We start from the raw sequence: 26,606 nt of genomic DNA, 5'->3' as shown, positions 1-26,606 counted from the left end.
TTAACACGTGCATTAATAATTTATTAGTGATTAATATGGACCTTAGTACCCTCTGAAAGTTGGTTTAGCGTCGGTTATTCCGGGTTTGCAGGGCGGTGAGCAGGTGATGGGCTGCAAATCCCAAGCCCCACCGGGCACTGCACTGACCCGCTGCTGAGTTTCCAGCCATTGCTGCTTTAAACTTGGGAGATTTCCTTCCACTTTGTTTGGCACATGTAGGTGAATTTAATCTTTTAACAAGGTTCTTTCAATGTCACTAAACCACTGCTCTTTGGCATCACAAGGGTCCTTCCCTGCTGTGCTTCCAGCTCCACCCGACCTCCAGCCCCCCAGTTCTCCCAGTCTGGGTTTTCCTGCTGGTTTTCTGAGAGGGATGATCACCCTAAATTGAATTCTGGGGGTTTAACATCTGCCTGAACCCCGGGACACTCTTGGGTTTGCAGTGGGCTGGACCAGGTCAGGCTCCCTCCCTGACTCCAGCTTTTCTTACTTGAGCCACAAGGAGAATGAAAAGGGGGAAAAAACCAAACAAGCCACAAAATTCCCCCCCCTTTTTTTTTTCTTTTTCCCCCGCAAATACATTTCACATGCTTGTTATATATAAAACTGAGTCAGGGCTGCGCTGCCCAAACTTGCCTCTGTTCCCGGCTGCGGGGGGGCTGTCCCTGACCCCCTGACCCCTTCCCAACCCCCCAGGTAAAACCCCCCAGACACCAAACAAGGGGTGACACCAGTGGGATCCTGGTACGACACGGCATGCACGGCTCGGGGACTGGTGGCACCGGCCATGGGAAGGTGCTGCGGCAACGGCTGGACCCATGGCAGGGGTGGGAAGGGAGGGAGGGGCAGCACCTCCCCTTCTAAAATGGGGGGCCCGATCCTGGAAGCGCAGGGACCACCTCGGGGAGGAGGGTTTTGAACCCCCAGCTCCTTTACCCCTCTCCCCCTTGGGACTCAGCTGGGGGGCACCCAGCACACATGGGTGCAAGAACAGGGTGGGAGCAGCAGGAGAGGGCTCGGGGGGCAACCCAAGCAGCCGCTCTCACTTGTGGGGGTGCCCGGGAGGCCGTGCCCATTCAGGTGCCTGCAGGAACGGGGACTGAGGTGGGACCTGCAGCAACCCCTGGGGTCCACATGGTGGGAGGATGAGGAGGAAGCGATGGGCTCCCCGGGACATCTATCCCATCCAGGATCTTCCCTTCCAGCTGTTCCAGCTGTGCTCCTTCTCCCACCCAAAACCCTGAGGCCCCAGTCCAAGCCAGTGCTGCCCAGCACTTCGGGACATGGACCTACGGTGTCCCTGCTGCAGGGTGCTGGATCCAGGTGGATGCGATGGACGTGCTGGCCAAGAGATGGACGTGCCAGCCAAAAGATGGACGTACCGGCCAGGAGACAGACATGCCAGCCAGGAGATTGACGTAGCAGCCAGGAGACTGATGTGCCAGCCAGGAGATGGACGTGCCAGCCAGGAATCAGACATGCCAGCCAGGAGCTTCTCCCAGCATTTGCTTTTGCCGTCGGTTCTTGAGCTGCTCGTTCCAAACTCTCTCCTCTTGTTCCCTGGACTGCATGGTCTCTCTGGCCAGGACGAGCCGGCTCCTGCTCTCCCGCAGACTTTGGCAAGCCCAAGAAAATGGACACAAAAATGCCTTTTGCACTCATATGAATCTTGATCTCCCCATCCCTTCATCCCATTGCTGCCATGGCAGCTTGGGCAGATGCAAAGATGTGGCCCATTACCATTCGGGGGCTGCTCTTCCTGAATTTAATGACTTTGGCCTCATTTTGCCTTTTTTCCCCCTTTTTCTTGCTTGCAGCTCCTCAGAGCCTGGCCTTGGATGGGTTATTATTGCTTGTGCAGGATTGTCCCCAGGCATCCATGTCTGCAGATGCCACATCTTAAATCTGCTGATGAGAAGCTCTCAAGGCATGGCCGTGCCCTGGGTGGTCTGGCTTTGCCAAGGGGCTGGGGGTGACCCCCAGCTCAGCACAACCTCCCCGGGCACCCCAGTCCTGCATCGCCCTGGAAGACTTTTCTCTTGGAAATTCATTTTTTAAAAAAATAAAATTGTTGGACTGAAAAAAAAACCAAAATCAACAAGGAAAGACAAGAACCATAAACAACCACCAGGAAAGTTTTTGGAGAGTCCCTTAAAAAAAAAGGGCAATGGGGAATAAAGTAGGAAGTTGTTTTCTCTTTCCCAGGCCCAAGTACTGCTGATCTCTTGGTTGGAGAAATGCATAGTTGGTAGCAAAACTGTTGGCTACATTGGGAGCCCCTGGAGCCGGGACAGCCCCTGAGCCATCGCACCCCGAGGGCTCACTGTGGGGTGGGACAGTGGGGCCATCACTCCCTGACCGTGAGGTCCATGTAGTTCTGATCCTCCTGTCACCTCTGGCTGCACCCCAGCACAGCGAGGTCCCGCTGCCAGCCCCAGGTGCCACCGGTGCTCCCACACCCCCCAGCCCCATCCCACTGCAGCCCTGCCTGGGGCCGGGCAGTGAACGGTTCTCCTCTGGGAGATGCTCAGATCATCTTCATGTTGAACTTCCTGGCTCCTCCTTGGCCGGTGGTGGTGGTGGGACCATCCACCTTGCGGAAGGAATACTCCACCGAGAAGTTGTTCTTGTGCTGCCCCCGGCCCCGGCTCCAGACGAAGAGGAGGAGGAAGCAGAAGAGCACGACACCCAGGAAGGTGATGCAGCCCATGGCCGTGGAGACCAGGATGGTCTTGAGGTCCAACGTAAACTTCAAGAAGACTTGCGTGTCATTGTGGGAGGTGTCGTTGAACTCGCTGAGGTACAAAGTTCTGTTGGCAAAGCGGGAGCCGTCAGCCGGCCGCCCCTTCACCGTCAGGGTGGCGAAGTAGGTGTCGTTGCCGCCGGCGTTGCTGGCGATGCAGATGTAGGTGCCACTGTCCTGCACCTGGGCGAAGCGGATCTCCAGGGTGCCCCCGGGCAGCACGGTCGCCCGCCCTGTGCTGCGAGTGGTGATCATGCGGTGCTGGGGCGACACCCAGGCAATGGAGGGGTCGGGCTCCCCGTCTGCCCGGCACAGGAAGGACACGGACTGTCCCTCCCGCGCCGTCACATGCTGCAGCTTCCGATCCCTGATCTTGGGCTTCTGGCAGGTGAAGTACTCGAAGAGCACCGAGTCCGGGAAGTCGCGCAGGGCATTGCCCTGGATTTCAGGCGGTGAGGAGCACATGGGCTGCTGCCCGTCGAAGTTGAGCGTCTTCCGCCGCTGCAGGATCCAGAGCAGGCGGCAGTCGCAGGCCAGGGGGTTCCTGTCCACCCGCAGCGTCTCCAGCGTGTTGACGGAGTGGAAGGTGCTCTCCTCCAGCGTGGAGAGAAAGTTGCTAGAGAGGTTGAGCAGCCGGATTTGTCTGAGGCCGGAGAAAGCCTGTGGCTCCACAGACACCAAGAGAGCGCCCACAATGTGGAGCTCCTGGAGCCGGATGAGGTCTTTGAAGGAGCCCTTCAGCACAGTGCTAATGGGGTTGTAGGACAGGTTCAGGTACCGCAGGTACACCAGGTTCCTCAAGGCAGCAGCGGGCACGGCTGTGATGTTGGTGTAGGTGATGGAGAGTGAAGTGAGGTTCAGGCCCTGGAAGCTGGTGGGGGAGACGTCTTCCAGCAGGGGCCAGTTGTCGATCTCCAGCTGCAGGAGGTTGTAGAGCTTCTTGAAGTTTTGGTCCTCCAGCGCAGAGATGCTGAGGTGCCGGAGCCGCAGCACTTCCAGGTTCTGGAGGTAGGAGAGCGACTCGGCCGAGATGGAGGTCAGGTTGCACTTCTCGATGGTCAGCTGCTCCAGGCCGAGCAGGCCCGAGAAGGCGCGCTGGGAGATGTACACCAAGTCGTTATCACCCACCTCCAGGCTCTTCAGGTTTCGCAGGTCCTGGAACATGTAGTCCAGCAGGATGACAAGTTTGTTCTCGCTGATGTCCAGGAGGGTGAGGTTGGTCAGCTTGGTGAAGACCCCTGGGGGGATGAGCTTGAGCTGGTTCCCCCGCAGCCGCAAGGTCTGCAGGTTGAACAGGTTGCTGAAGGCTCCCGGCTCCACATTGGAGATGATGTTCTCGCTGAAATCCAGCTCCTCCAGTAGCGGGTACGGGGAGAGGTCCCCTGGGTTCAGGCAGCGGATTCGGTTCTTGTTGAGCTCCAGAATCTTGGTCTCAGTGGGGATGCCCTCGGGGATGGAGGTGAGCCGCTTGCGGTGACACACCACCGACTTGATCTGCGGGGCACACTCGCAGCGGGCAGGACAGGCTGCCACCCCCGGGGGGCTCAGGAGGACCAGGTGGAGGACCAGGACCAGGAGCCACCATGTCATTGTGTAGAGCATGGTCTTAGGGGCTCACTACCATTCTCCCATGCGCCTGGAAGGGAAAGAAATGTGGGGTCATAAAATCACAGAATCACAGAAGGGTTTGTGTTGAAGGGCCCTTCCCAGCTCCTCCAGTGCCCCCCCTGCCATGAGCAGGGACATCTTCACCAGCTCAGGTTGCTCAGAGCCCTGTCAGCCTGGCCTGGGATGTGTCCAGGGATGGTTCATCCACCACCTCTCCAGCCAACCTGGGTCAGTGTTTCACCACCCTCATGGAGTCAGCAGTGAGCCCAAGGGGGCTGACAAAGTCCTGCCCAGCCCCAGACCAACCACCCGTAGGCTGAGGCTGAAAATCACTCCCCAAACCACGGCCAGTGGTGCTGATAAAGTCCCAGCCCCACCAGAAGCCCTTTGGACCCCTCCTCGGGATCTAACATGCCACCTGGTGATCGTGTCCTGTGCAAATCTGGGGTAAACAAGCCTCACAGCCTGCAGGCACTGTTAGGAGAGCAGGGAAACTGAGGCAGGGGGAGAGATTCGTGGGAGGAGGTGTGGCTGCAGACCCACATCTCAGCCTTGGCCCCCCAGCCGCTCACAGCCGCTCATGGTGTCTATGCAGGCATAGGGGACAGTGAGCATGAGCATCCTGGGACAAAGGGGACACAGACCCCCACCCAGGGCACTGTAGGAGCAAAGACATGCACCCAGAGGCCTCGCAAAATCATGACACGGGTGGGATGCCACATCCCCTCTGCAGCAACATCTTACCCAGTAGCACAAATCATTCCCAAACCCCAGGCTTGTGAGGTCCCGCAGGACGGGGGACGCTCGGTGCTGCACGTAGGGACGGGTCCTCCTGTCCCCAGTGCCGCCCTCTCAGAGCAGAGATTAAGGCACTGCGGGCACAGTCTTGGCAGAGGAGGGATTAACACCGACCCTGCGGGCGCGGCCCCCCGGCTGCCCTCCTTTCCGGGGATTAGCACTTCGCTGCCGCTTTCCCTTTTCTCTGCGTCCCCTTCCCCGCTCCCTATCCCCTTCTGCACCCCAAATCTGTCAGGCTGCCACCGCACCTCCACAGCTAATTTCCCACACTGATCCCATTATCCAAGCTGAGAAATTCTCTGGCAATAAACCCATTGCTCAGTGCCATTTGGGAGCCACAGCAGATTATCTTTTTGAGACTTTTTTTTTTTTTTTTTTTGGTGTGTGTCTTAATATTGCCACATTTCCCTTTTTCCTTCCAAAGAATCAAACCGAGAGGGAAGTGTTATCATTCTTCATAGAACCGCAGGGAGGGGATTAACAGCCAGGGGGGATGGAGCATCAGCTTTTCTTGCTGGGGAACAGTGGGGTGGGACTGGAGACCCCACTGCTGTCCCTGCCATGTGTCGCAGCCCCTTCCTCCCGTGTCCAGCAGCTGGGGGTCCCTAAGTGCCACCTGGACAGCGGAGCGGGGACGGACCTGCTTGGCAGCCTCTGCCTTCAAGGAGGCTGCTCGCAGCCGTGCCAAGAGCCATTTTGCGCTTGCTCTGCCTGGCTGGTGGCCTCAGGAACATGAGCTGGCTCTGGGGTGAGGGCAGGTGACAGTTTCGCTCGGTCCCCCCAGTTCAGAAGGCTCTGCTCCGCTCTGCCTGGCTGAGAAGGATGCTCCAGGAGCAACCTACAAACCCACGGGAAAAAAAAACCTCTCCTATTTATTGTGACATTTATTATTTTAATGCCTCTATGCTAAATAAATATGACCAGGCATCGCTGCCCGGCTAACACTCTCACACACTCACCGTGCCCATCGTTGCCTCCCCACGAGGGGTTTGGGGGGGCGCGGGTTCTGGCCCCTTTGCCGCCCATGGCCGCTGTGCCCAGGCAGGCCGCGAGCTCTGGCTCTGCCGCGTTCATTATGGATGAGCCCAGGGTAACCGGACTCCACGTTTGGTTACTACTTCAGCCACTTGATCCTCTAAGCAAAGGTACGAACCTGCTGGCGTTGTTTTACCAGCAGCTGGGGAGCGGGAGCAGCCAGGGCAGAGCATCACCCGTCCCTGCTGTCCCTCACCCCACCACGGGTGCTCCGCTGGAGCCAGCACAGCCCCGACACCCTCAGCAAACCCCATGGGGGGATTAACGGGCACTGGCTGAACCCCCTCCCAGCAAACCCAGGCAGACATGAGCTCTGGAGCAGGGAGCTGAGGTGGCTCTGCCCCTCTGCCGGCTCCGGGACATCCTGCAGAAGCCACCCCAGCTGCAGTGACAACAGGGACCCCCAGTCCCCACCCATCCCAGGCAGAGCTGAGCGGTGCCATTTATTAATAGCTCATTACTCCGACAGCTCATCGTTCTCTGGGGCTCATCTGGTCCCTGGGGACCGAGGCCAATTAAGACTCTAGTTGAAGGCCTAGATAGAGACTCTTTGCATTTAATTTATTTTTAAAAATAACACACCTGCTGCATGCAGGGCCAGGGAACGAGCCAGGAAAGCCCAATGCACTGCCCCACGTCCCTGAGAACCTCATGTCCGTCTGTCCAACCCTCCAGGGATGGTGACTCCAGCACTGCCCTGGGCAGCCTGTTCCAATGCCCCACAGCCCTTTGGGGAAGAAATTGTTCCTAATACTTCCCTAATATCCAATTAAACCTCTGACAGGGCATCCCCAGGACCTCCCCTGGCTTCAGGGTGACACCAGAAGATTTTCCCCTCTGATTAGGGCAGCAGAAACAACCCAGTTTATGCTGGGGCATGGAGGAGATTAAATCAGAGAGGAGGCATAAATTTAGAGGCAGAAATGATGTCCTCGCTCTGACGAGGCTCTAGTGATGAAGCAATTAGCAAACTGAGCATGAGAATAACCCAGCTGAAACAGGGAGAGGAGAAAAGAGCTGGGGGGAGGACAGAAGAAAAATCAATCACCGGCCCTAATGGAGAATGATCCATCAGAGAGTTATTCCTAATCCCACCAGAGCCTGGCTGGGAAAGAAATCCTTCCGGCTCTGCCGCTCTTGGGGCATCCAGAGGATGTTTTTCTGGGTCAGTTCATCCTCCAGCAAAGCCAGATTGGGGCAGGGGGAGCTGGAGAGAGTCGAGCGGCCGGGTGGGCACCAGGAGGGCACCCATCAGGCTCCGTATGGAGGTTCTACCCAGCAAAAGCCATGACTGATGTCTTCATGGATCCATCTTCCCACTCCATGACCCCATCCCGAGTCCTCAACAGCCACAACCACAGGACTCTCCACTTTTCTCCCACGTGGAAACTCCCAACCCTCACAAATGCTGCAAAACCCAGAAATGAGGATTCCCTAATGAGCTAAGATGCCAAGGAGACAACTTGAAAGAAGCCACCGCTTATTTTTAGAGATAACCTCCTGATTCTTGAGCACGTGGCCCAGGCAATACTGCGCAGGCAGCCACAGATTGGCCACAATCTGCTCTTCTTCTTGATAGACATCACGTCTGAATCTCTATCTCCACAAGATGCTCCCAGGAGAGAAGACATTTAGATACGACCACAACGTACAGCATTTCGAAAAGGTCACTGCACGTACTAGGGGACAAGGCGCATCAGCAACAGGGGCTTCGGGGAGGTATTTAATATTCCATGAGCATCTCTACCAAGGTGAATAACTCCTCTATAACGAGTGTTTGGGAAAGGGGAGCAGGACAAGTGGGTGCTATGCTCTTATTTCAACACAAGCAGTTGCATTTAACCACCTTTTCCTCCAGTCAGATCTGAATCTCAACTGCTCCTGGGAAACACCAGCCAAGGATAAACCTGATCCAGATCTCAGCAGCTTCAGTACCTGCCGGAGCACAGGGGAACAACGGCTCCTGAGCAGCAGGGAACACCTGCCACCCCGTCACATGAAGGGACCCTGCGCCTTCGCTCCTCTAACCCAGGCAGCTCCGTAATAAATGAAGTACAGGAGCAGGATGATTAATAATCATAACAGAAAAGCATACGCTGTAATTAGCCACCTTTCAGAAAGCTGATGGATGACGCTGCCGGGGGGCGTGCAGAGCGCGGGGCTGGTACAGCCACCCCCCAGCCCCCATGCAGCCGCGGCTCCTGGCACAGCAGTCCCCATGTCACCGGCCGAGGACATCACTGCAGCCCGAGCTGCAGCTCCTGCCCGCAGGTTGTGCCCCAGCAAACCACCTCGCTTGCCCACCCGCTCCAGCATGCCAGTGCACGATAGATTGGGTCGTTCATTAAGCTCAGCATCTTGGTGATGCTGGCCTGAGCCCCTCGGTGGGGCTGGCACATAAATCACACTGTGATCGATGCCTTCATTTGCCAGTGTTGGACTTTTGATGGTCAAGTCTGCTCTTAACCCCTTACCTGGACCGCGGTGGCACCCACAAGCCCAGTTGTCAGCAGCGCTGGGTGCTGCACAAAATGGACCTGCTGGAGAGGGGCCAGAGCAGCCCCAGAAATGACCCGAGGCTGGAACAGCTCTGCTGGGAGGACAGGCTGAGAGAGCTGGGGTGTCCAGCTGGAGAAGAGAAGCTCCAGGGAGACCTTAGTGTGGCCTTTCTGGACTTAAAAGAAAGATGGGGACAGACTTTTAAGCAGGGCCTGTTGCGACAGGACAAGGGGTGATGGTTTTAAACTAAAGGAGGGAGATTCAGGCTGGACATGAGGAAGGAATTGTTGGCCCTGAGGGTGGTGAGAGCCTGGCCCAGGTTGGCCAGAGAGGGGGTAGATGAACCATCCCTGGAGACATCCCAGGCCAGGCTGGACGGGGCTCTGAGCAACCTGAGCTGGTGAAGATGTCCCTGCTCATGGCAGGGGGGGCACTGGGGAGCTGGGAAGGTCCCTGCAACACAAACCATCTGTGATTCTATTCTAAGCCAGCTCAGTCCTGGCCACCTCTCCGAAGCTCCCGGATAAAACAACAGCCTTTTCCAGACTCGGTGCTCAGAACAGACCCTGTTCCTGGGGGTCGTTCCCATGGTGGGGGTACAGGGGTGCCCTCCGGAGGGGGAACCTGGAGCCCAGCACAAGCTGCTGCCAGCCCGCAGCACCGCACCTCGGGAGGGCAATGTATCAGTCGGGAGGCTCTAATTCGAGCGGATGGCTGGACTCCTGGGCAGGATGAACAGGCTGACAGGCCAGACTGACAGACAGATGTCTGCTCTGAGGACAGGGCGGGAGAGGCAGCCATGGATGGAAAACAACCCGGTCCCAGCAGGACTGCTCAGCCTCCTGCAGAAAAACGAGCTCGTAGCTCTGCGAGGAAACCTCTGCGGGTGCAGCGGGGGGAGAGGTGCAGATACGGAGCCCCCAGTCTGCTGGAAACCCTGTTTAGAATGGGAATCCCAGGTGCGGGGAGCACGGAGCCACAGCCTTCCCTCCGCCCCGCAGCTCTGCTCAGCATCAGTCCGGGGCTCAATACATTTTTTAAGACCTGTCTACAGCTGCGGCATTGGAAATTTTATTGCCATCTCAATTATGATCATAGGAGCAGGGAGCAAAGAAAGCAAAATGCCATTACAGGGTGAAATAACGTTTGACATTGCAATCTATACCTCATCCTGCCAGGCAGGAGCGAGGCCAAACCACCACTGTGATGAACCCCCACGAGAGGAGGGGGACAGGGACCCATCCCAGCCCTGCCTGAGCCCCACGGAGATCACATCCCTCCCAGCATCTCCCCTCAGATTTTGGAGGGGGCTGGATGGGCCTCGGGGGGTCCAGCTGTAGATGCTCCATGCTGCAGATTGCAGCGAGCGGTGACATTTGGAGAGCGACGCGCTGGCGTCGGTCCCCAGAGCAACAGCTTCAGGGCATCAGCTGTGGCTGAGGGACCAGGAGAGCATCTCCTTACCCATCTGCAGCCCCAAAGAGGTTCCCAAAAGTCAGAAGCCTCTGTGGCAGGGCGAGAAGGGGACATATCACTTAACTCCCTGTCTGGCATCTCGAGAGCAGAGCAAGGGCGAAGCCTCTAGAGCTCATCTCCTGGGACGGAGCTGGTGGGCTCCCAAATCTCATAAAACCTGCCCAGACCCTGAACTGCTGCTCTTCACGCAACCTCGGAGCAAGTACCAGAGCTTAATGTCCCTGAGCTTTGCATCACGTCTCCACTTGAGTCACTTCTTGCTCATTTTGGGATTGCGGCAACAGACAGGAGATTGCTCAGCTCTTACATGGGATAAACCTCTGGCTTGAGGGGATGAGGAAGGAGGTGATGCCACCACGCAGGGATGGCCAGGAGCTAAAAATGAGCTGGATTTCAAGCATTCCAGCACACAAACCCCATGCGGGGCAAGGGCAGCGGTGGTGCTGAGTCCCAACAACCCTGGGGAACACTCACCGTTCTGCAGGTCTGGGGCCGCAGCGACATCTGGATCCGCTGTGGCATCTGAGAGCTGGGATGTTTAAATGGCAAAGTGTCCGACACAGACAGCCTTGGCTCTTCTGGACAAAACAGCACAAGGAGACAACCGTCAAGCACTTTTCCACAGTGTCCAGCACAGAAATCCCAAATAAATGCCCCAAAGCACGAGGACGTGGCATGCAGGCACCTCCTAGAGAGGGGGAGCACCCCTAGTGTTGCTCCAGCTCCACGTGTGCCCTGACAACTGCAGCTTGCCTAGTTATATATATATATATATGATTTGCTACTTTTGCTAAAGCATTTTGAGCTCTCTGGATCACATTTAATTTGCCTGTAACAAAGAAAGAGGGAATTTAAATAGCTCCCTTTTCAGGGGAAAACCAGCTCCTCCTGGTTAATGGACCACAAATGGTCCCACCCGGGTCCTGTTCAGCTACACCCACACAGAGATGCTGCTGTTACAGACTCCCTGGCCACCCTTTATCTTGTAGGGGGTGTCACAGCCTGTTCATTGGAAATCCTCAGTGAAGTCCCCTCTCGGTGACATGCTGAGCATCTTGCTGCAAAAGTGCATGGGAAAATTCAGAAAACCATTGGGGAAAGAGGTAAAATTCAGCACCACCCATCCATCACAGCAATGCAGCACAGACACAGAGTCTCCCAGCTTCAAGGGGGGACACAGCCAGAATCACCCCAGGAAGAGAAAAGGAGAGATGGGGCAGAGGTGTTAAAAACAGAGGGAAAAAGACTTATTTCTTAAAGTCTTGGGAAAGTGGAAAGACACTGAGATGGAGGCAGCCAAGCAGCATCCAGCCGGCATCCATAGGTCCCAGCACCGAGCGGTCCCTGCACCGGGGACGGTTCTGCTGTGTCCCCCCATGAACTGTGACCCATGGGGCAGCAATGGCCGTGACCCAGCGAGAACCTCGGGGCAAATCCATGGGGGAAAGCGTCCAAACCTGGTGGCTACGTCAGAAGCGCATCCAGTGATGGATGAGGCCAATCTATCAGATCACAACCCCGTTTGCCACTGCAAGAGCAAGCAACTTCATCCTGAATTTCCAGAGGTTGTCAGATGTTGGTGCGGGGCTGAGCAAGCCCTTGGCACGTGGACTAATGAAAACAGTATTTTTCCCCCCTGCTTCATTTGTCACACTCAGTTAATACTCCTGTTTATGGAAAAAGGTCACAATTTAGATGTTATTTATGTCACTTCAGCTTTGGTTTGCAATTGCAGGGTCCTGCTCGTTTTCCATCTCCAATTAGTGTCTAATTACGGGGGCCCTCCTCCATCCCTCCTTGCTGCTGTGATGGAAAGGAGAAGAGTCAGAGGTCGTGACTGCAGGACCTCTCCTGGGTCCCCAGCGAGGAGATGCCCCGGAGAACGCTGACCTGAGAGCAGCCTTTCCCTCTGGCAGCACGGAGGGAACCAGATGGACTTGCCTTCAAATGAGATTTAAATGGAAAAATACAAAATAGCTCATTCTGGCAATATCAAAGAGTTGGTGCCAAGCTGTCCCCGAGCACGGGGAAGGTCAGACCGGGTGACCCTCTGCAAAAAGAGGCCAGAAGCACCAACCGCCCTCCCGGTTTGCGCCCGTACACCGTCAAGACCGGGTCTGAAACAGCAGGCAGGCCACAGAGCTCCAGCCCTCCCAAGGGGAAACAAACCACTCGCCTCATTTCAAGCTTTATCGTATCTATAGACAAGAGTCACTGCAGAGACCTGGCTGATACGGTTTGGATGGGATTCTCGATCAGCAATGAGGATGCTGCTCTGCACACCCTGCCGTGTGCTGACCCGCAAGAGCATTGTGAGGAGCATCGTGAGGAGCATCGCGAGGACCACGCTCATCGCGTCCCCACCGCCCGGGCTCACCCCACGTCCCACAAAAGCACCAGGAGCACTGGGATCCTGCGACGTGACGGGCAGTGCTTGGGATCAAACGCGCCCAGGGCAGCAGGAGGGAGAGACAATATTTGCTTCAAATGTTTCTTCTGTTCAGTTTCTATTAAACACTTTCCCTCCTCCGAAACCTCCTTTATTTCTCCCCATCTCCCTCTAGCAACAGTATCTGGGAGAAAAAATGAATTTTTAATAGGAGGGGGTGGCAGTAAAAGGGAGACCCTAAGGCAAAGAGATAAAACATTGATCTATTAAATAACCTCATCATCATGAAACCACATTTTAGGAAGGGGGAACCACACGAGGACCACACAGGTCCCTCCAGGGATGGTTCAACTACCCCCTCTCTGGCCAACCTGGGCCAGGCTCTCACCACCCTCAGGGCCAACAATTCCTTCCTCATGTCCAGCCTGAATCTCCCTCCTTTAGTTTAAAACCATCACCCCTTGTCCTATTGCAACAGGCTCTGCTCAAAAGTCTGTCCCCCTTCAGCATCTCCAAGCTGAGCTGTTCCCATCGCCTGGTCCCTGCTCCCTCCAAACACCCCCCAGGTTCTGCAGGGATGGGGCTGAGGACACCCAGATCACCCCCCCTGGGCCCGTCTCCCCATCACACAGCTGAACCCAAATATAGTCCCTGGTTCTCTTTTCTTGTACACACAACCAGTGCTTGGGGTAAAAGTCCTTCCCTATGAACTCACTGTTGCTTAATAAAGCGCAAACCCTCGGAGACCTCGACGCTGGGATCTGTCATTTTAATTCTTGGCGACACTTGTTCCTCGCCACTACGGTATGTGGCCGCTGCTATTTTGGCTGCCACATCAGGAGCTGAATGAGAAGCCCCAGCACTCTGGGTCTGAGCCGTTAAAAGCTGGGACACAGCTTTTTAAAACAAAACAAAACAAAACTCGTATGATGGATGGGGCTGCAAAGTGCAGCAAAGCTCATGGTGGCACGAAAAATTTGTCTTGCAAGGTAAACCCTACATAAACTTCAAAGATAAAGTCAACCGATAACACCTGAAGCCAAATCAATTTCCCTACCACAGCCGGTGAGCCGGAGTGGCTCTCGGCATCTTTTGCAAACGCTCTCGCGGGTTTTATTGCTTTCCTTCATCTCCTCTCAGATCTCTGTTCTGAACATCTCTGCCCTCGCCTGTTCATTTTGGTGTTTTTCCAGGACTCACAAAACAGCCCTTGGGGCTCTGGCATCACCTCCCGCCTGGGGATGGGAGAGATGCTGCGATGCCCCCGCCGCCCTTCTCACACAATTCAGTGGTTGCCCCACAGCTGCAGACACAGATGGGCAGCAGGAGTTCGGCCGCCTAAGAGAGTACATCAACCCACAAAGCCAGGCCTCCAGACTCCATCCACTTACAGACAGGGAAACTGAGGCACGGGACAACACGCTGGGGCTTTTTATAGCCACTGGGTGAGTCAGCACAGCCAGGGACAAGCTCACTGGGTCCCCACGTCCTTTAGCTCCGACATGCATGATTCGGTGCTGGGGAGATGCTGGTGACAGACATCCCACCTGGGCTCCCAGTGAGGCGGCATTGCGGGAATTACCGCTGCCCACGGAAAACGCACCCACCCGTGTGCTTTACATTCCTGACGTTATTTCTAGGGCTACAGCAACAGCTCGCTCCCATCCCGGGGATGTGAGCACGGCAGCGACGTGGCTCATATCCGCCGGAGCAGCCCAGCTCCTCTGCCTTATGGCAGCTTCAGATCCCCACGTCTGTGAGCAGAGGGGGCCACCCGCTCCCCGGCGGGATGCTCGGGGGCCAAACAGCAGCAACCGACAAACAGAAGTTGAAAAGGCTCCATAGATGCCAACAGCGTTAATTTAAAGCCTTTAAACGCCAAGCTACAGCTGGGCGCTCTTGTTTGTCTGTACCATTGGGCTTCAAATTCGATGCTTAATTCGGGCCTGTGCTGTTGCTCGGAGGGAAAGCGCAGTGATTAGGTTTGGGCCTCGGAGCAAGGGATGTGTTATCTTGCGATGCAGGATTAACTCAGCTAATAACAGTAGACATTCCTGAGCTTAAAACACTAAAAAAACCCCAAAAATTTAGGAAAAAAGCCCCCGGCCCTGCTATCTTCAGAGAAGGATCAGCACAAGTGCAGCCCCTGGGAAGGGCTGGGTCCAGTGGCAGGAGAGGCGGCGCACGATCCGCTGTGCCCGGGATGTGTCCCCTCTCTGTCACCACCCACAGCCCCTTGCTCAGCAGGTAGGATAAAAGAAAAATCTGCTCGTGTTTAAGCCAAAAAGCATCTCTCATATGATACTGTTTGACTCCTGCTTCCCTGTGCCGGTGGGAACATCTGCTCCTTGTTCCTCGGGCGCTCCTCTGGCTTTTTTGCTGGGCATGGCTGTGTTTGAGAGCATCTTTCCCTGAGCTCAGCTCAGCCAAGGACCAGGGGCTTGGGAAATGCTGCGGACATCCAAGTGGGATTTTTGAGACATCTGGAAACCATAAGAAATATTGGTGGGATAACAAACCACCTCCCTCAGCTGCTCTGGCCAAAACTCACCCAGCAGCAAGAGGCAGCAGCTCTGCTCCCTCCCCTCCGCCTTAACGAGTGCCACAGAAACACCAATGATAAATACATTAGCTCAAATTGAACCAGATCAATCCCAGGCTGTCAAACTGGCAGCTCCCCAACACATTTTGAGTTATTCTCCCATTTAAAGGACGCACGCCACGTTTCTTGCCGTGCCCCCATGAACCTTATCCCCAGTCTCCATCCTGCAGCGTAAGGGATGAGTGAAGAGCAGAGCTTTGGGGCGCAAAGCCCCAAGACCCCTCCCTTTACCAAGGGGTTATCATGAGGCTCACCACCTGCATTTCTGCATTTTTAAAGCCAGCAGCACAATCTGACCCCGGCTTTAAAGACACACATGAATATATTGCACCCAGCAGCTGTTCGGCTCACTGGGACCTGCTGGGCAACTCTGCTTTTTCAGTTGTGTTTTAGTTCCTTGTGATTTGATTCAGAGAGACATGCGGGAACTTCCCCACTCTGGATGTGGTTCTCTCATGGTGTCTCCCTGACAGCGGGGCTGGACCTGGGTAACCCAGCGCCTGCCGGGGTGAGAGCGGGTGGCACCGCGGCGGCAGCCGAGACCACACCACAAAACCCAGCAGCAAGTGGGAGCAACTTGAAGGGCCCAGGCTGGTCCTCACCGTGCCACCAAGTGTCCCCATCCCCAGGGTCCAGCCTCTTGGGCTGGCCCAGCGGATGCTCTTTGCTCCGAAGGGACGTGCTCGCACTCTGGGTGCTGCCAGGCTGCAGATCCACGCACCCAGCAGCTCTTGATCTATTTTGCAGGCGCTCCGCCTGCTTCTGTTATCTTCTCTCCTGTTTGCTCTTCTCTCCTTCCCAAAACCTCATATCTCAGGGTAAGGCTGGGCACGAATTTAAAGAGCAGCTGCTCTTCTGCAGTCGCTGCCTTGCGCAAACACCACGGGAATTAGAGCACCTTTTGTCAGGTTTTAGCTCAATCCGCTTTGCAAGTGGATTAAGAAACTGGCACAAAAGTACTCGGGATCTGGAGTAGGAAGAGGCAGGCTGCTATTCCAGAATGATAGGAACGGTGTATGCTGTGATTGCTGCCTGCTCCATTTCCCCGAGAAACACAACCTCGGTAACATTTGCATTTAAACCAACCCTGGGATTTTTGAGAGAAGAATTCGCTTAGCCCTAAAAACAAGGATGCTGAGAGATGGGGGCAGGCAGGGCCCCGGGGTGGCGAGGAGCAAGAACCTGCAGGACTGGGGGGAAAACAGGAGTGATGCGAGATGGGGGAAGACCCTTCCTGCCGCCGGGCTGCGTTCAGAGCCGCTCAGGGCTGCCAGGAAAAGGCTCCAGGGGCTGCGAGCGGCGGCTCCAGCCCTGGCCGCGGGGAGACTGCAGGTACCAGCCCCTCCATAGCGCCGGGGCCGAGCGGGAGGGAGGGAGCCGGGCAGGTTCACGCTGGAGCTCCCGGTGCTGCCCTGCGCCGGCTTGAGGCCGTTTAAATCCCCGGTGGGGGCAAGAGCGCAGCCCCCCCGGCCGGGGCTGAGTCCCCCGGCCCGGGCACCGGCCGGAGGCTGCGGGGAGCGGAGGGGCCTGGCGGCCCCGGGCGGGGGCACCGGCCGGGCAGAGCCGGGGGCATGGGGAGGACGGTGGCCCCAGGGGGCCGCGCGGTCGCCCCCCGCCCCCACGTGTGCGTCCGCCGGGCTCTTCCTTCCCCGGCCCACGGGTCCGGTTGGGTCCGGCGTGGCACGGCCGGCGGCGCTTCCCCGTTCCCCCCACCGCCCCCGGGACCCCGCACTCACCGCTCGGCTCCGGCGCCCGGGCTGCCCATGGCGCGGTGCGGGCAGAGCCGCAGCCCCGGGGGCGGCGCGGCGGCTCCGGACGGACCCCGGCCCCGACCCGGCCCCGGCGCCGCTCCCCGCCGCGCCTCGGCCGAACGGCGGCGGCGGAGCGGCCGTGGGAGCCGCCCCCCGCGCCCCCCGCCGGGCCGCGCCGCCCCGGGAGCGCGGGGGAGGGACGGGGACAGGCACGATGCGCGGCCCCGGGCTGCGCTGCCGCCGGGGAGCGGGCAGAACCGGCGGAGAAACGCAGGGTCCCTCACCTGCTCCGCCGTGTCCAAAGGGGAGGGGTCTCCCCGGCCAGCCTGGCGTCCCTCCGTTCCGAGCTACCCTGCTTGGAGCCTCGACCCCATGCCAGCAAACCTTATACCCCCAGCCTCACACACGCTCAGGTACCTCCATGCCACCCTGCATGGGGACCCTACCCCATGCCACCCTGCCTGGGCTCCCCCAGCCCCACAGCAGCCTGCTTGCATCCTCCCCTACCCCACATCACCTGCCCTGGGACAGGGTCCGGCTGCCCACCTCACTGCAAACCCCCTCTTTGTACTGGGGACTTACCCCACAGACGTGATCATGGGCCAACACAGCCATTTCACCCCCATCCAACATGGGAACTGGGACAAACAGGGCACGAACAGCACCATAACACCAGGAAAAAGTACAGCCCCCCATTCGTGGCCCCACAGTGGGCTCTGCTGTCCCTCACAGCAATGCCACATTCACAGGCAGCCACAGCACGGCCAGGAAGATGCCAAATTCTCTGAGCCATAGTGTGGTGCCCCCCACCAGCACCCACATCCCACAGACAGCACTCACCATCAGCCATTCCTCCTTGGAGCTCTCTCCTTACCCCTCTCCACCCCTGCTAAAGCCTCCCACAAACGTGGATGATTTGGTTCATTAGGCTTTGAGGATGGGAGAGGCCAATCCCCTCCTTAGGGCTGACATCCTTTCAGGGCAGAATTGTTGCTTTTCTCTGTCCGTCGATGCTTGGTCTGGGCTGGCTTTAGCATTGCTGGCCACAGGGCTCAGGGGACATGAGCCGCCGAAGCAGAGTGTCCCGTGCCCTTGATCTGTTGCGTGACAGCCGATGAGCATCGCCTCAGCAATTCAGTTACATTTTCTGCATCTGACAGCGGTTTTCAGGCAGGGTTTGGCAGCATGTCCTCCATTTTACAGATGGGGAAACTGAGGGAAGAAATCATGGTTGAGGAGCAGGGCGCAGCGCTGAATTGCAGGCTTGTGTAGTGCCACAGGCTCCCCTAGTAGATGCTCTTGCCTGAACTGGCTCCGTTAGTGCAGGATGCTGCCAGAGATGCCAACAGTTCTCCCGGCTTCAGTGTCTTATCGGTTCCACTTGCAACTTCCATCCCTTGCTGCAGCCCAGTGCCTCTGCTGATGGAGATTTCTGGCTGCCTCCTACTGCTCGTTTGCTCCAGGATGTGGATTTATAACTTCATTGCAGGCACAAGCATCTTGGGCTTTCCCATTTGAGTTTCCTCCTCAGCCTCATCCCTGGATCTGAAGTTAAAACTGGGAGATTTACATGGGTGTGGAGGAATTTAATTGCTGTTTTAAACAATAACAATTTATCTGCTTAATAAAAGATGGAAAATCCAAGCGTGAGAAATGCAACTGCTTTAGTTGGAGATGTGTTTTTAAGAGGCTGGTGTGAGGGGGAGGGCATGCCGGAGCAATCCATGTTTCATTTCAATTCCCCAGGATGAAAAGGTGATGCTGGCTAATTTAAACCTAGTCATTAAGCTGCTGTTTCAAAAACATAAAGTCAATTAAACAGCATCCCCCCCGCCCTCACTCTGCAGGTCTGCCTTGTTATTAATCAAGGGACAGGGGGAATTGTTTCATCCATACGGCTCTTGCTTTCATCTCTGGGAGCCAAGTGCTGATCTGATTTTGTCTGATGCTTTCGTGCCTTCTGGCCAAGGTTAGAGTTGATTTTGGGGGGCAGAGTGCTGGCAATACAGGGGGGGAGCCCAGGGTGGAGTGGGCCACCTTGTCCCTTACCCCTCCCAAAGCCTCCTACCAGAAAACCAAATTATTTATGTCTCACTGTTTCCCCTTCATGCCATTATTTTACTTTGGGGGAAACCAAGAGAAGTGATTTGACCAGGATGAGGCTGGTTGTGAGTAAAGCCTGTGACGCGGGCTTTAGCTCGGCCTTGCTCCCCACCCGATGCCCCCCAGTCACCACCTCCTCCTATTAGCTTTGATGCTCCTTTAGCATCACTTTGGGCTCTAATGAAAGAACAGGACAAAGATGCAGAAGGCAAAGGTGCCAGGTAAACAGCTCTGCTTCCCCAAGGGGCCCATGAAGCGTGTCCATAGGTCTTGCTCTCCAATTAATTCAAATTGGCTTCAATATGAGCACTAATCAAAAAGGACCTTAGGGCGGAATATGAGGGACAGGCTGGGCCACGGGTCCCTTGTCATCTGTGCAGCTGGAGCCTCCTACCTGCGAGGGGCTGTGGCATTTGGGGTGTTCGGATGGGACCTGGTCTCCTCCTTAGGTCTCCTGGACTGTAGCCCCATCTGTCACCCCTGCCCTGAGAGCCTGGCCCTGCACAAAACAGTGTGTGTGTCCCACAAAATGAGGATGGGGACCCAGAAAACACATCACTCCAAACTCTGCCTCTTGCTCAGGATCAGGACCGGGGACACAGCAGGGCCACCTGCATCACAGCTGTCCCCTGCGACCAGAGTGGAGCACGAATGTCACCTCCTCCTCTTGAGATGTCCCTGGGGGGGAGCACAGAAGTTGCAGGGCCCTGGGGCTGGGGTTTTGGGGGGTCTCTGCCTTCGGGGGTGTTGTTCTGAGCAAGCCAGCACTGCGAGCATCTTGACAAGTTTTACTGCTTTCTGGGGCATTTTCACACAGACTCAGCAAAATGATTTAAAAAAAAATAAAAGAGAGAGAAATAAAAAAAAAATAATCACAGCTGCTCTGGCACACGCTCAAAATCTCAAAGAGTTTTTGGCTGAAACGTGCTAAGGGGAAAAAAATATCCAACAAACAGAGGAATAAACTTATTTGTCCCCCCACTTTGCCTTCTCACAGTGGAGTGCGGGAGCTTTTCCTGCTGGGCGCTGGGTCCAGGGTTCCCCCTGGCTCTCCGGGGACCTGTGCCAGCCCCGGTGCTGCTGGCCACGCTGGTCCCGCCAGCTCACACGTGGCACTTGGCTCTGCCAGTGACAGCCCGTGATTCCCTCCCCTAAGGATGCGGCAGCGGGAGCCATGCGATGACTATAGGCTTTTGGTGGCCGTTAATTCTGACTGATGGAAACGTCGATTGACTCCTCAAAGGAGCCACCGATGGCTCGCAGTCCCCATGGCGGATCCAGGAGGAGCCGGTGTTTGATCTTGCAGAAATCGAGAGGCTGGGGAGCCCAGTGAGCATCCCTTTGGAATTGTAGAATCATTTTGGTTGGAAGTGACCCTTAAGATCATCAAGTCCAACCACAGCCTGACTCTGGCACCAAACCATGTCTCTAAGAATATCTGTACTTTTTTAAAACCCTCTCAGGGAGGGCTGGCCTGATGTTCTGAGGGCTGGGGATGCCAAGGAGCTCGTCCTTGTCCTCACTTGGTGAGGTTCCAGCCCCAGGATGTGGCTGGAGGGCAGCCCAGACACCCCCAGCCCCAGATGTCCCTGCACCAGAGCCAGCCGAGCCACAGGGACTGAGGACAGCACCAGCCCTGGAACTTGTACCCCTGGTGCCTCTTCTCTGGGTGTCTGATCGCTCCTGGCGCACAGGCAGGGGGTTATTACCCAATACCCCCCCAGGTGGATGTGCTGGTTGGAGGCTTCTGAAACCCAAACCCAACTGGAGAGTGACACCACATGGCCAGAGGCAGGAAGGCCCTGGGTGCCCAGGGGACACCACCCCATGCTGTCCCCTTCTCTGGCTAGAAGGGCAGTAGGGGCCCTGCTCCATCTGTGGGTTCCTGACTGGGAGTGACACTATTCCAGGGACCCACCAGGATGGGACCTCACACCAAGAAAGCCCTTGAGGTGCTGGAGAGAGTCTAGAGAAGGGAACGGAGCTGGTGAGGGGCTGGAGCACAAGTGTGATGGGAGCGGCTGAGGGACCTGGGGGTTCAGCTGGAGAACAGGAGCTGAGGGGAGACCTTCTGATCTCTGAACTGCCTGAAAGGAGCTTGGAGCCAGGGGGGTCGGGCTCTGCTCCCCAGGAACAAGCGCCAGGAGCAGAGGAAATGGCCTCAAGTTGCGCCAGGGGAGGTTGAGGTTGGATGTGGGGAACAATTTCTTCTCCAAAGGGCTGTGGGGCATTGGAACAGGCTGCCCAGGGCAGTGCTGGAGTCACCATCCCTGGAGGGCTGGACAGAAGGACATGAGGTTCTCAGGACACGGGGCAGTGCCAGGGTGGGTTATGGTTGGATTTGATGATTTTGAGGGTCTTTTCCAACCAAAGTGGTTCTGTGACTCTCACTCCATGACTGCCTGGCTGGGAGGTTCCATGTACTCGCTCCGGCCAGGTCCCCCCACTGACACCCCAAAATGCAGCCTCCCTGACCCTTGTCACTCATGCAGACAGAGGGACGTGACCCACCGCCCCCACTCCTGGGGCTTGGGGAGCACAGGACAAGGTCACTACCACACCACAAGCACCTTGTGTGACCTCCTCTGCATGGAGCCACGTTGTTCCCCCAACAAAAGCCTTCTCCTCCAGCTCGATCTGCCCTGACCCTGATGTTCCTGTGTCCATGGTTTTGATCTGCTGCAGAGCACGAACCCCTGGGGGAAGACATCTCACCCGCCTATTTACCTACAAAGCACCGGCCATAGGTACCTGCTCTGCAAACACAGCCTGAGCCAATGACTAAGCCTGGTTACTTTTAATAAATATTTGGTAACTACAATGAAAGTTTCTCTGGCCAAGCACCTGCTGTTCCGAGCTGTCCCCAGCAGAAACGCCATCAGGTGAAAGGTTTTAATCTGAGCAGGAAGGAGAGGGACCTTTCCCAACTCCGACTGCCAGGGTTCGAGTGACAGAGAGATGGCAAGAGCCGGCACTTGGCTGCCTTTAACAACCCCCAACGAGCCCTTTCGCCACGGCAGGGTCAGGGGGTCCCTTCTGGCAGTGAAGTTAGCCCAAGGCAAAAAACTCCCACAGAAGGAGGGTTTTCCCCAACCCCTTTTTTAAGGTTTATGGCTCAGTTTTGCAGAGCCATCAGGCACCAGAGCCACTTACCTTTGGGGGAGCTTTGCAGGCTCAACAGTCCCCAAAACCAGCACCCCCAATTCCATGTCCAAAGGAGGACAAAGTCATAGGATGAGAGGAAATGACCACAAGTTGCACCAGGGGAGGTATAGATTGGATGTTAGGAAAGATTTCTTCCTGGAAAGTGGAATTGGGTGTTGGAACAGGCTGCCCAGGGCAGTGGTGGAGTCACCATCCCTGGAGGGTTGAGCAGAGATGAGGTTCTCAGGACACGGAGCAGTGCCTTCCCTCCAGAGCAAACAGGCAGTACGTGTCCCTTCTCAAAACATTGGCCATGGTTGGAGGTGGCAGATGCAGTGATTTTCTTCCCATTCCTTGTCCTGGTTCACAGCCCCGAATGCTGCTGCGTGTCCAGGCCATGGTCCCCCCACGCCGTGGAGCCCCTGGGACTCTGCTCATGTACAGGACAGAGGGGAGGGAACATGGCAGCACCAGCAGAACTGGCTGAGACATGGACTAGGATGCCCCCGGGCACCACAGCCCTCTCGATGCAGACAGGCAGGAGAAGGGGTGAGGAACAGCATCAGCACAGCAGCTTTTTGAAGATGGTGTTTTATAACACCTCCTCTCTTTGCACAGCACAGGCACTGGTGGCTTCTGGAAGGGTCCAACATCACCTCTCCATCGCTGCACAAGCTCAGGGATCCATGCTGGAGCCGTGCCCCGTGGGATCCAGCGCTCCTCACTGTTGGAGAGCTGGGGGCGGCTGCTCCGCTGCCTGCTCGCTCCCTCCCCGCTAGGAAATTGCTCCTGATGAAATTCAGCCCACATTTCCCTTCACTCAGCTGCATCGTGCGAAACGCGCTCCTCGCCCCCGGCTCCTCGCCCCCCTCCGCGCGCGTCCTGCCTGCCTTTATCTGAGCACAGCATCGAATCCCTCCCGGCAGCTCCGAGCTCATTTTCAAATATCATTAGAGCTGCTTTGCAGGCGATTAGGATTCCAGGCACTGCGGTGCCAGGGACGACAAACATGCCATTTGTACCCGCTAGACAAAAACTGTCCCCTGTGCCTTTTCCAACCCAAGCCCCCATGACCCTGACATCTGTCTTCATGCTTAATTCAGATAGACCAGGTTCTCCTCAATCCATCAGCTCAAGCCATGGCTGTGTCTGCTCACAGCTCCGGGAGGTGCTGGTTCCCAGTTGGAGATGGGGCCATTGCAGATGAATTGCTGCTCATCATCCCTGGAGGGTTGGACAGACAGAGATGAGGTTCTCAGGGACATGGGGCTGGGTTAACAGTTGGACTCCATGATCTTGAGGGGCTTTTCCAACCAAAACAATTCTGTGATCCGTGTGATGAAAGTGTGCACAAGCATGTGCAGTTGTGTGTGAGGACATGCCCTTCCCAGTCCTTCTTCATGGTCACACCACAGCGAGGCGCCAAGCCTCACAATTTTCTCCATCTTCCCAATATTCACATGTATCAGAGCAAAGAAGTTTCTCCTCAGATTCAGATGGAACCTCCTGCACTTCAGTCTGTGCCCATTGCCCCTGAACTGGACACAAAATTCCAGATGTGACCTCAGTTATGTGAGGCAGGTGTCAAGGCCAGGACACAGCTCCTGCAGGATAACGCTCTCCTCTCCCTGCAGCACCCATGGCCAAGGTCCCAGGTCACACCACTCTGGACCACACCAGCACCCATGTCACCTGTGTTTTCCACTGCTGGGAGCTGCAGCATCCCGCAGAAGGGAGGAGGAAGGGCAGCTCCATTTGTTTGCTAGCACAGTTTGCTCCACCTCACCTCTCTGGTGACAGCTCCAGCCACCCCCTGTCCCCAGCATGGCTCTCGCCCTCCTGTCACTCTGCATTTGTGTCCCCGCTGCCGCGGGTGTTCGCTGGCAGCTGCCGTCAGCTCCAGCCGCGCTGCCCCGGCAGCCGCCTTGGCAGGGGGATAATCGGAGCTGCAGGCAAAGAGCGACTCCTGACGACTCGTGCATTTTCCCGAGTCCTTGGCTCTGTCAGCGTCTTCTAAGCAGATTAACTTGGAGCCCAGGCAGGGCAGCCCTGTGCCTGGCTCACCAGGCTGCTGTGAGGCAGAAAAGGAGGCTGGGGGGGTTCTCTGAGCCTGGGAATAGGAAGAAATTGTTGGCCCTGAAGGTGGTAAGAGCCTGGCCCAGGTTGGCCAGAGAGGTGGTGGATGAGGATGATGTCCCTGCTCATGGCAGTGGGGGCACTAGGGGAGCTGGGAAGGTCCCTCCAACCCAAATCCTTATCTGGTTAGTGAGCACCTGATCCTTGTCTCAGAAAGCCCCAGGTGCACTGAATGCTAATGCCATGTATAGGAGGCACTGCCCTCACCTGGGAGCTGTGAAGGGACTTGCTTTGTGGGGAAGAGCATCTGTCCTCACATCACACAAGCCTGGGGGCTCCACATTGAGCAATGGCTGGTGACACTGAGCCAAGCTGTCCCACCTCAGTGACTCCCCCTGGGCAACATCACCTCGCTCAGCCCTGTCCCTTCCCATAACAAATCTCACAGAAGCTCCATCCAGCCAAACCCCTGCATCTGCTGGAAGCCCTCAAACATACCTCATTGCAAATGAGAGGCAGGAGCAGAAATGCTTAATCAAACACCCAAGGAAACATTGTCTCATAGCTTTCCACATCTGACAAAAACTACTAAAGCTCTATTAAACTTTAGGAGTAACAGTAATCCATCACACCACTGCTGTCATTATCCTTGGTAATTGTTTCTATAATTAAAAGCCCCTTTGTGTCTTGTCTTTCTGATTTATCAGATAGGGAGCACTCATGCATGAATGATGCATGGCTGTTGGGAGGACACCCATCTCTGGGCTGCTTGCATTTGAGAGATGCATGGCCTGGGCTGAAGCTGCAGGTGCCTCTTCCCATGTGCACAAAGCCAGGGCACCGGCCAAGAAACTTGGTGCAACCCTTGGTCCCTTCATGCCCCTGTGCACCCCAGACCTGGAGCCACCTCTAGAGCACAGGCACCAGGGGATAGAACCATAGAGTCATTTCGGTTGGAAAAGCCCCTCAAGATCATGGGGTCCACCCATAACCCAGCCCTGTCCCTGCCCCATGTCCTGAGAACCTCATGTCTGTCTGTCCAGCCCTCCAGGGATGGTGACTCCAGCACTGCCCTGGGCAGCCTGTTCCAATGCCCAAAGTCCCTTTCCAGGAAGAGATTTCTCCCAACATCCAGTCTAAACCTTCCTTGGCTCAACTTGAAGATCAGCTTGCTGGCAAGGACCTCATCCCTCCCGACCTCCATGGGGTTGGGATGGGAGTTGTCCTTGGCTCTCCTCCTTCCCTGTCACCTCCCATTTTTCTAAGCTAATATCTTGCAGCATCTTAAGTCAAATCTGAATAAATAGAGAGAGTTTTGGAGAGTACATGGATGAAGCTAATAGGACCTGAAAATTACTCTTTCTTGTGTGAGTCACACACCTAATGTATGTGCATATTAATGCCTGCAGCACACTCTCCTTCCCATCTTTGTTTTCAGGAGCTTTCACTGGGGGTTTACCTAGAAAGACACATACCACAGTCACCACAGGGGAGGTTCAGCTCATTTCCCATCTCAGCCGAACATGGCCATTAGCGTGGGGGTCTGGCCTGCTGGGTCTCACGACTTTTCCATCACGGCAGGACATGCAATCAAAGTCTCTGGGCCTCAACTCTATCTCCCAACTGGACGCCAGCCCAGCGTTGGCATCCAGCACAGCACCAGTTTCTCCGTGCCACCCGACTGTGACCAACAGCTTGGCTCTGGTTCAGGAGACTACAACAAGAGCAGCAGCACAAATATTGGCTCAAGGCCTTTGGAAAACTTCGACATTCAGAGCACACAAGAGCCAAAAATATCTGGCCTGGAAACTGTGCACCTTCTAGGCGATGGCTCTGCTTCTAGCAGCATTGGTGATGGCCCTGTACTCAGGGTAGGGGAAGGAGGGAACCAACACAACCCTCCACCTGCTTCTCACCACAGCCACCCCTCCACCCCACTCCTGACACCCGGGGAAGGGCAAGGGGTGACCACACAAAAGCTGGGCTTAGCTAATGCACTTCTGCCTTCTGGCAAAAGGACAGAATCTCTCATCCCTCCCGAGAGAGGCCAAGTCCTCAAAAAGCACCAGGTTCTGTAAAAATCATATCCCAGTGAACACGCTGGCTGCAGCACCACCAACCCCTCCCCAAACAGCCTTTTAGCCACGAGTGTGTATTTTTGGGATGTACAAGACTGATTCTGCTGTAACTAGACAAAGGCCACGTGCAAGCAGGTATTTAGGGCAGCTCATTCAGGCACGTTGGAGGCAATCGGCCGCCCCTCTCGGAGCTGAGCCTTCACACGCCAGCAGCAGCGTGACCATCGTCTCCCTCCTTTTCACCCTCACCAACAGTACAAACATGCACCATGTACCTACCTGGGCTGGATTAAAGGTGTTGACC

General features: G+C 56.1%; 1 protein-coding gene across 5 annotated transcripts; it reads right to left on the bottom strand.

The window, feature by feature from the left end:
* Positions 1-26,606, bottom strand: LINGO3 (leucine rich repeat and Ig domain containing 3). Of its 5 annotated transcripts, none has more exons than XM_065042272.1 (3): positions 26,582-26,606; positions 10,634-10,737; positions 1-4,379 (listed from the first exon to the last, which is right to left on the bottom strand). In XM_065042272.1, the coding sequence occupies exon 3, from the start codon at positions 4,343-4,345 to the stop codon at positions 2,528-2,530; it is 1,818 nt and encodes a 605-aa protein (XP_064898344.1). In that variant the 5' UTR covers positions 4,346-4,379; positions 10,634-10,737; positions 26,582-26,606; the 3' UTR covers positions 1-2,527. The 5 variants fall into 5 exon arrangements, with proteins under 5 accessions (XP_064898344.1, XP_021145343.2, XP_064898345.1 ...); XM_021289668.2 differs by lacking the exon at positions 26,582-26,606 and adding an exon at positions 17,742-18,522; XM_065042273.1 differs by lacking the exon at positions 26,582-26,606 and adding an exon at positions 17,484-17,507.

The sequence above is a fragment of the Columba livia genome, chromosome 27, assembly GCF_036013475.1.
Source record: "Columba livia isolate bColLiv1 breed racing homer chromosome 27, bColLiv1.pat.W.v2, whole genome shotgun sequence".
Classification (NCBI taxonomy): domain Eukaryota; kingdom Metazoa; phylum Chordata; class Aves; order Columbiformes; family Columbidae; genus Columba; species Columba livia.
Note: the sequence above shows the minus strand (reverse complement) of the source record. Positions and strands in the feature narration are given on the sequence as shown.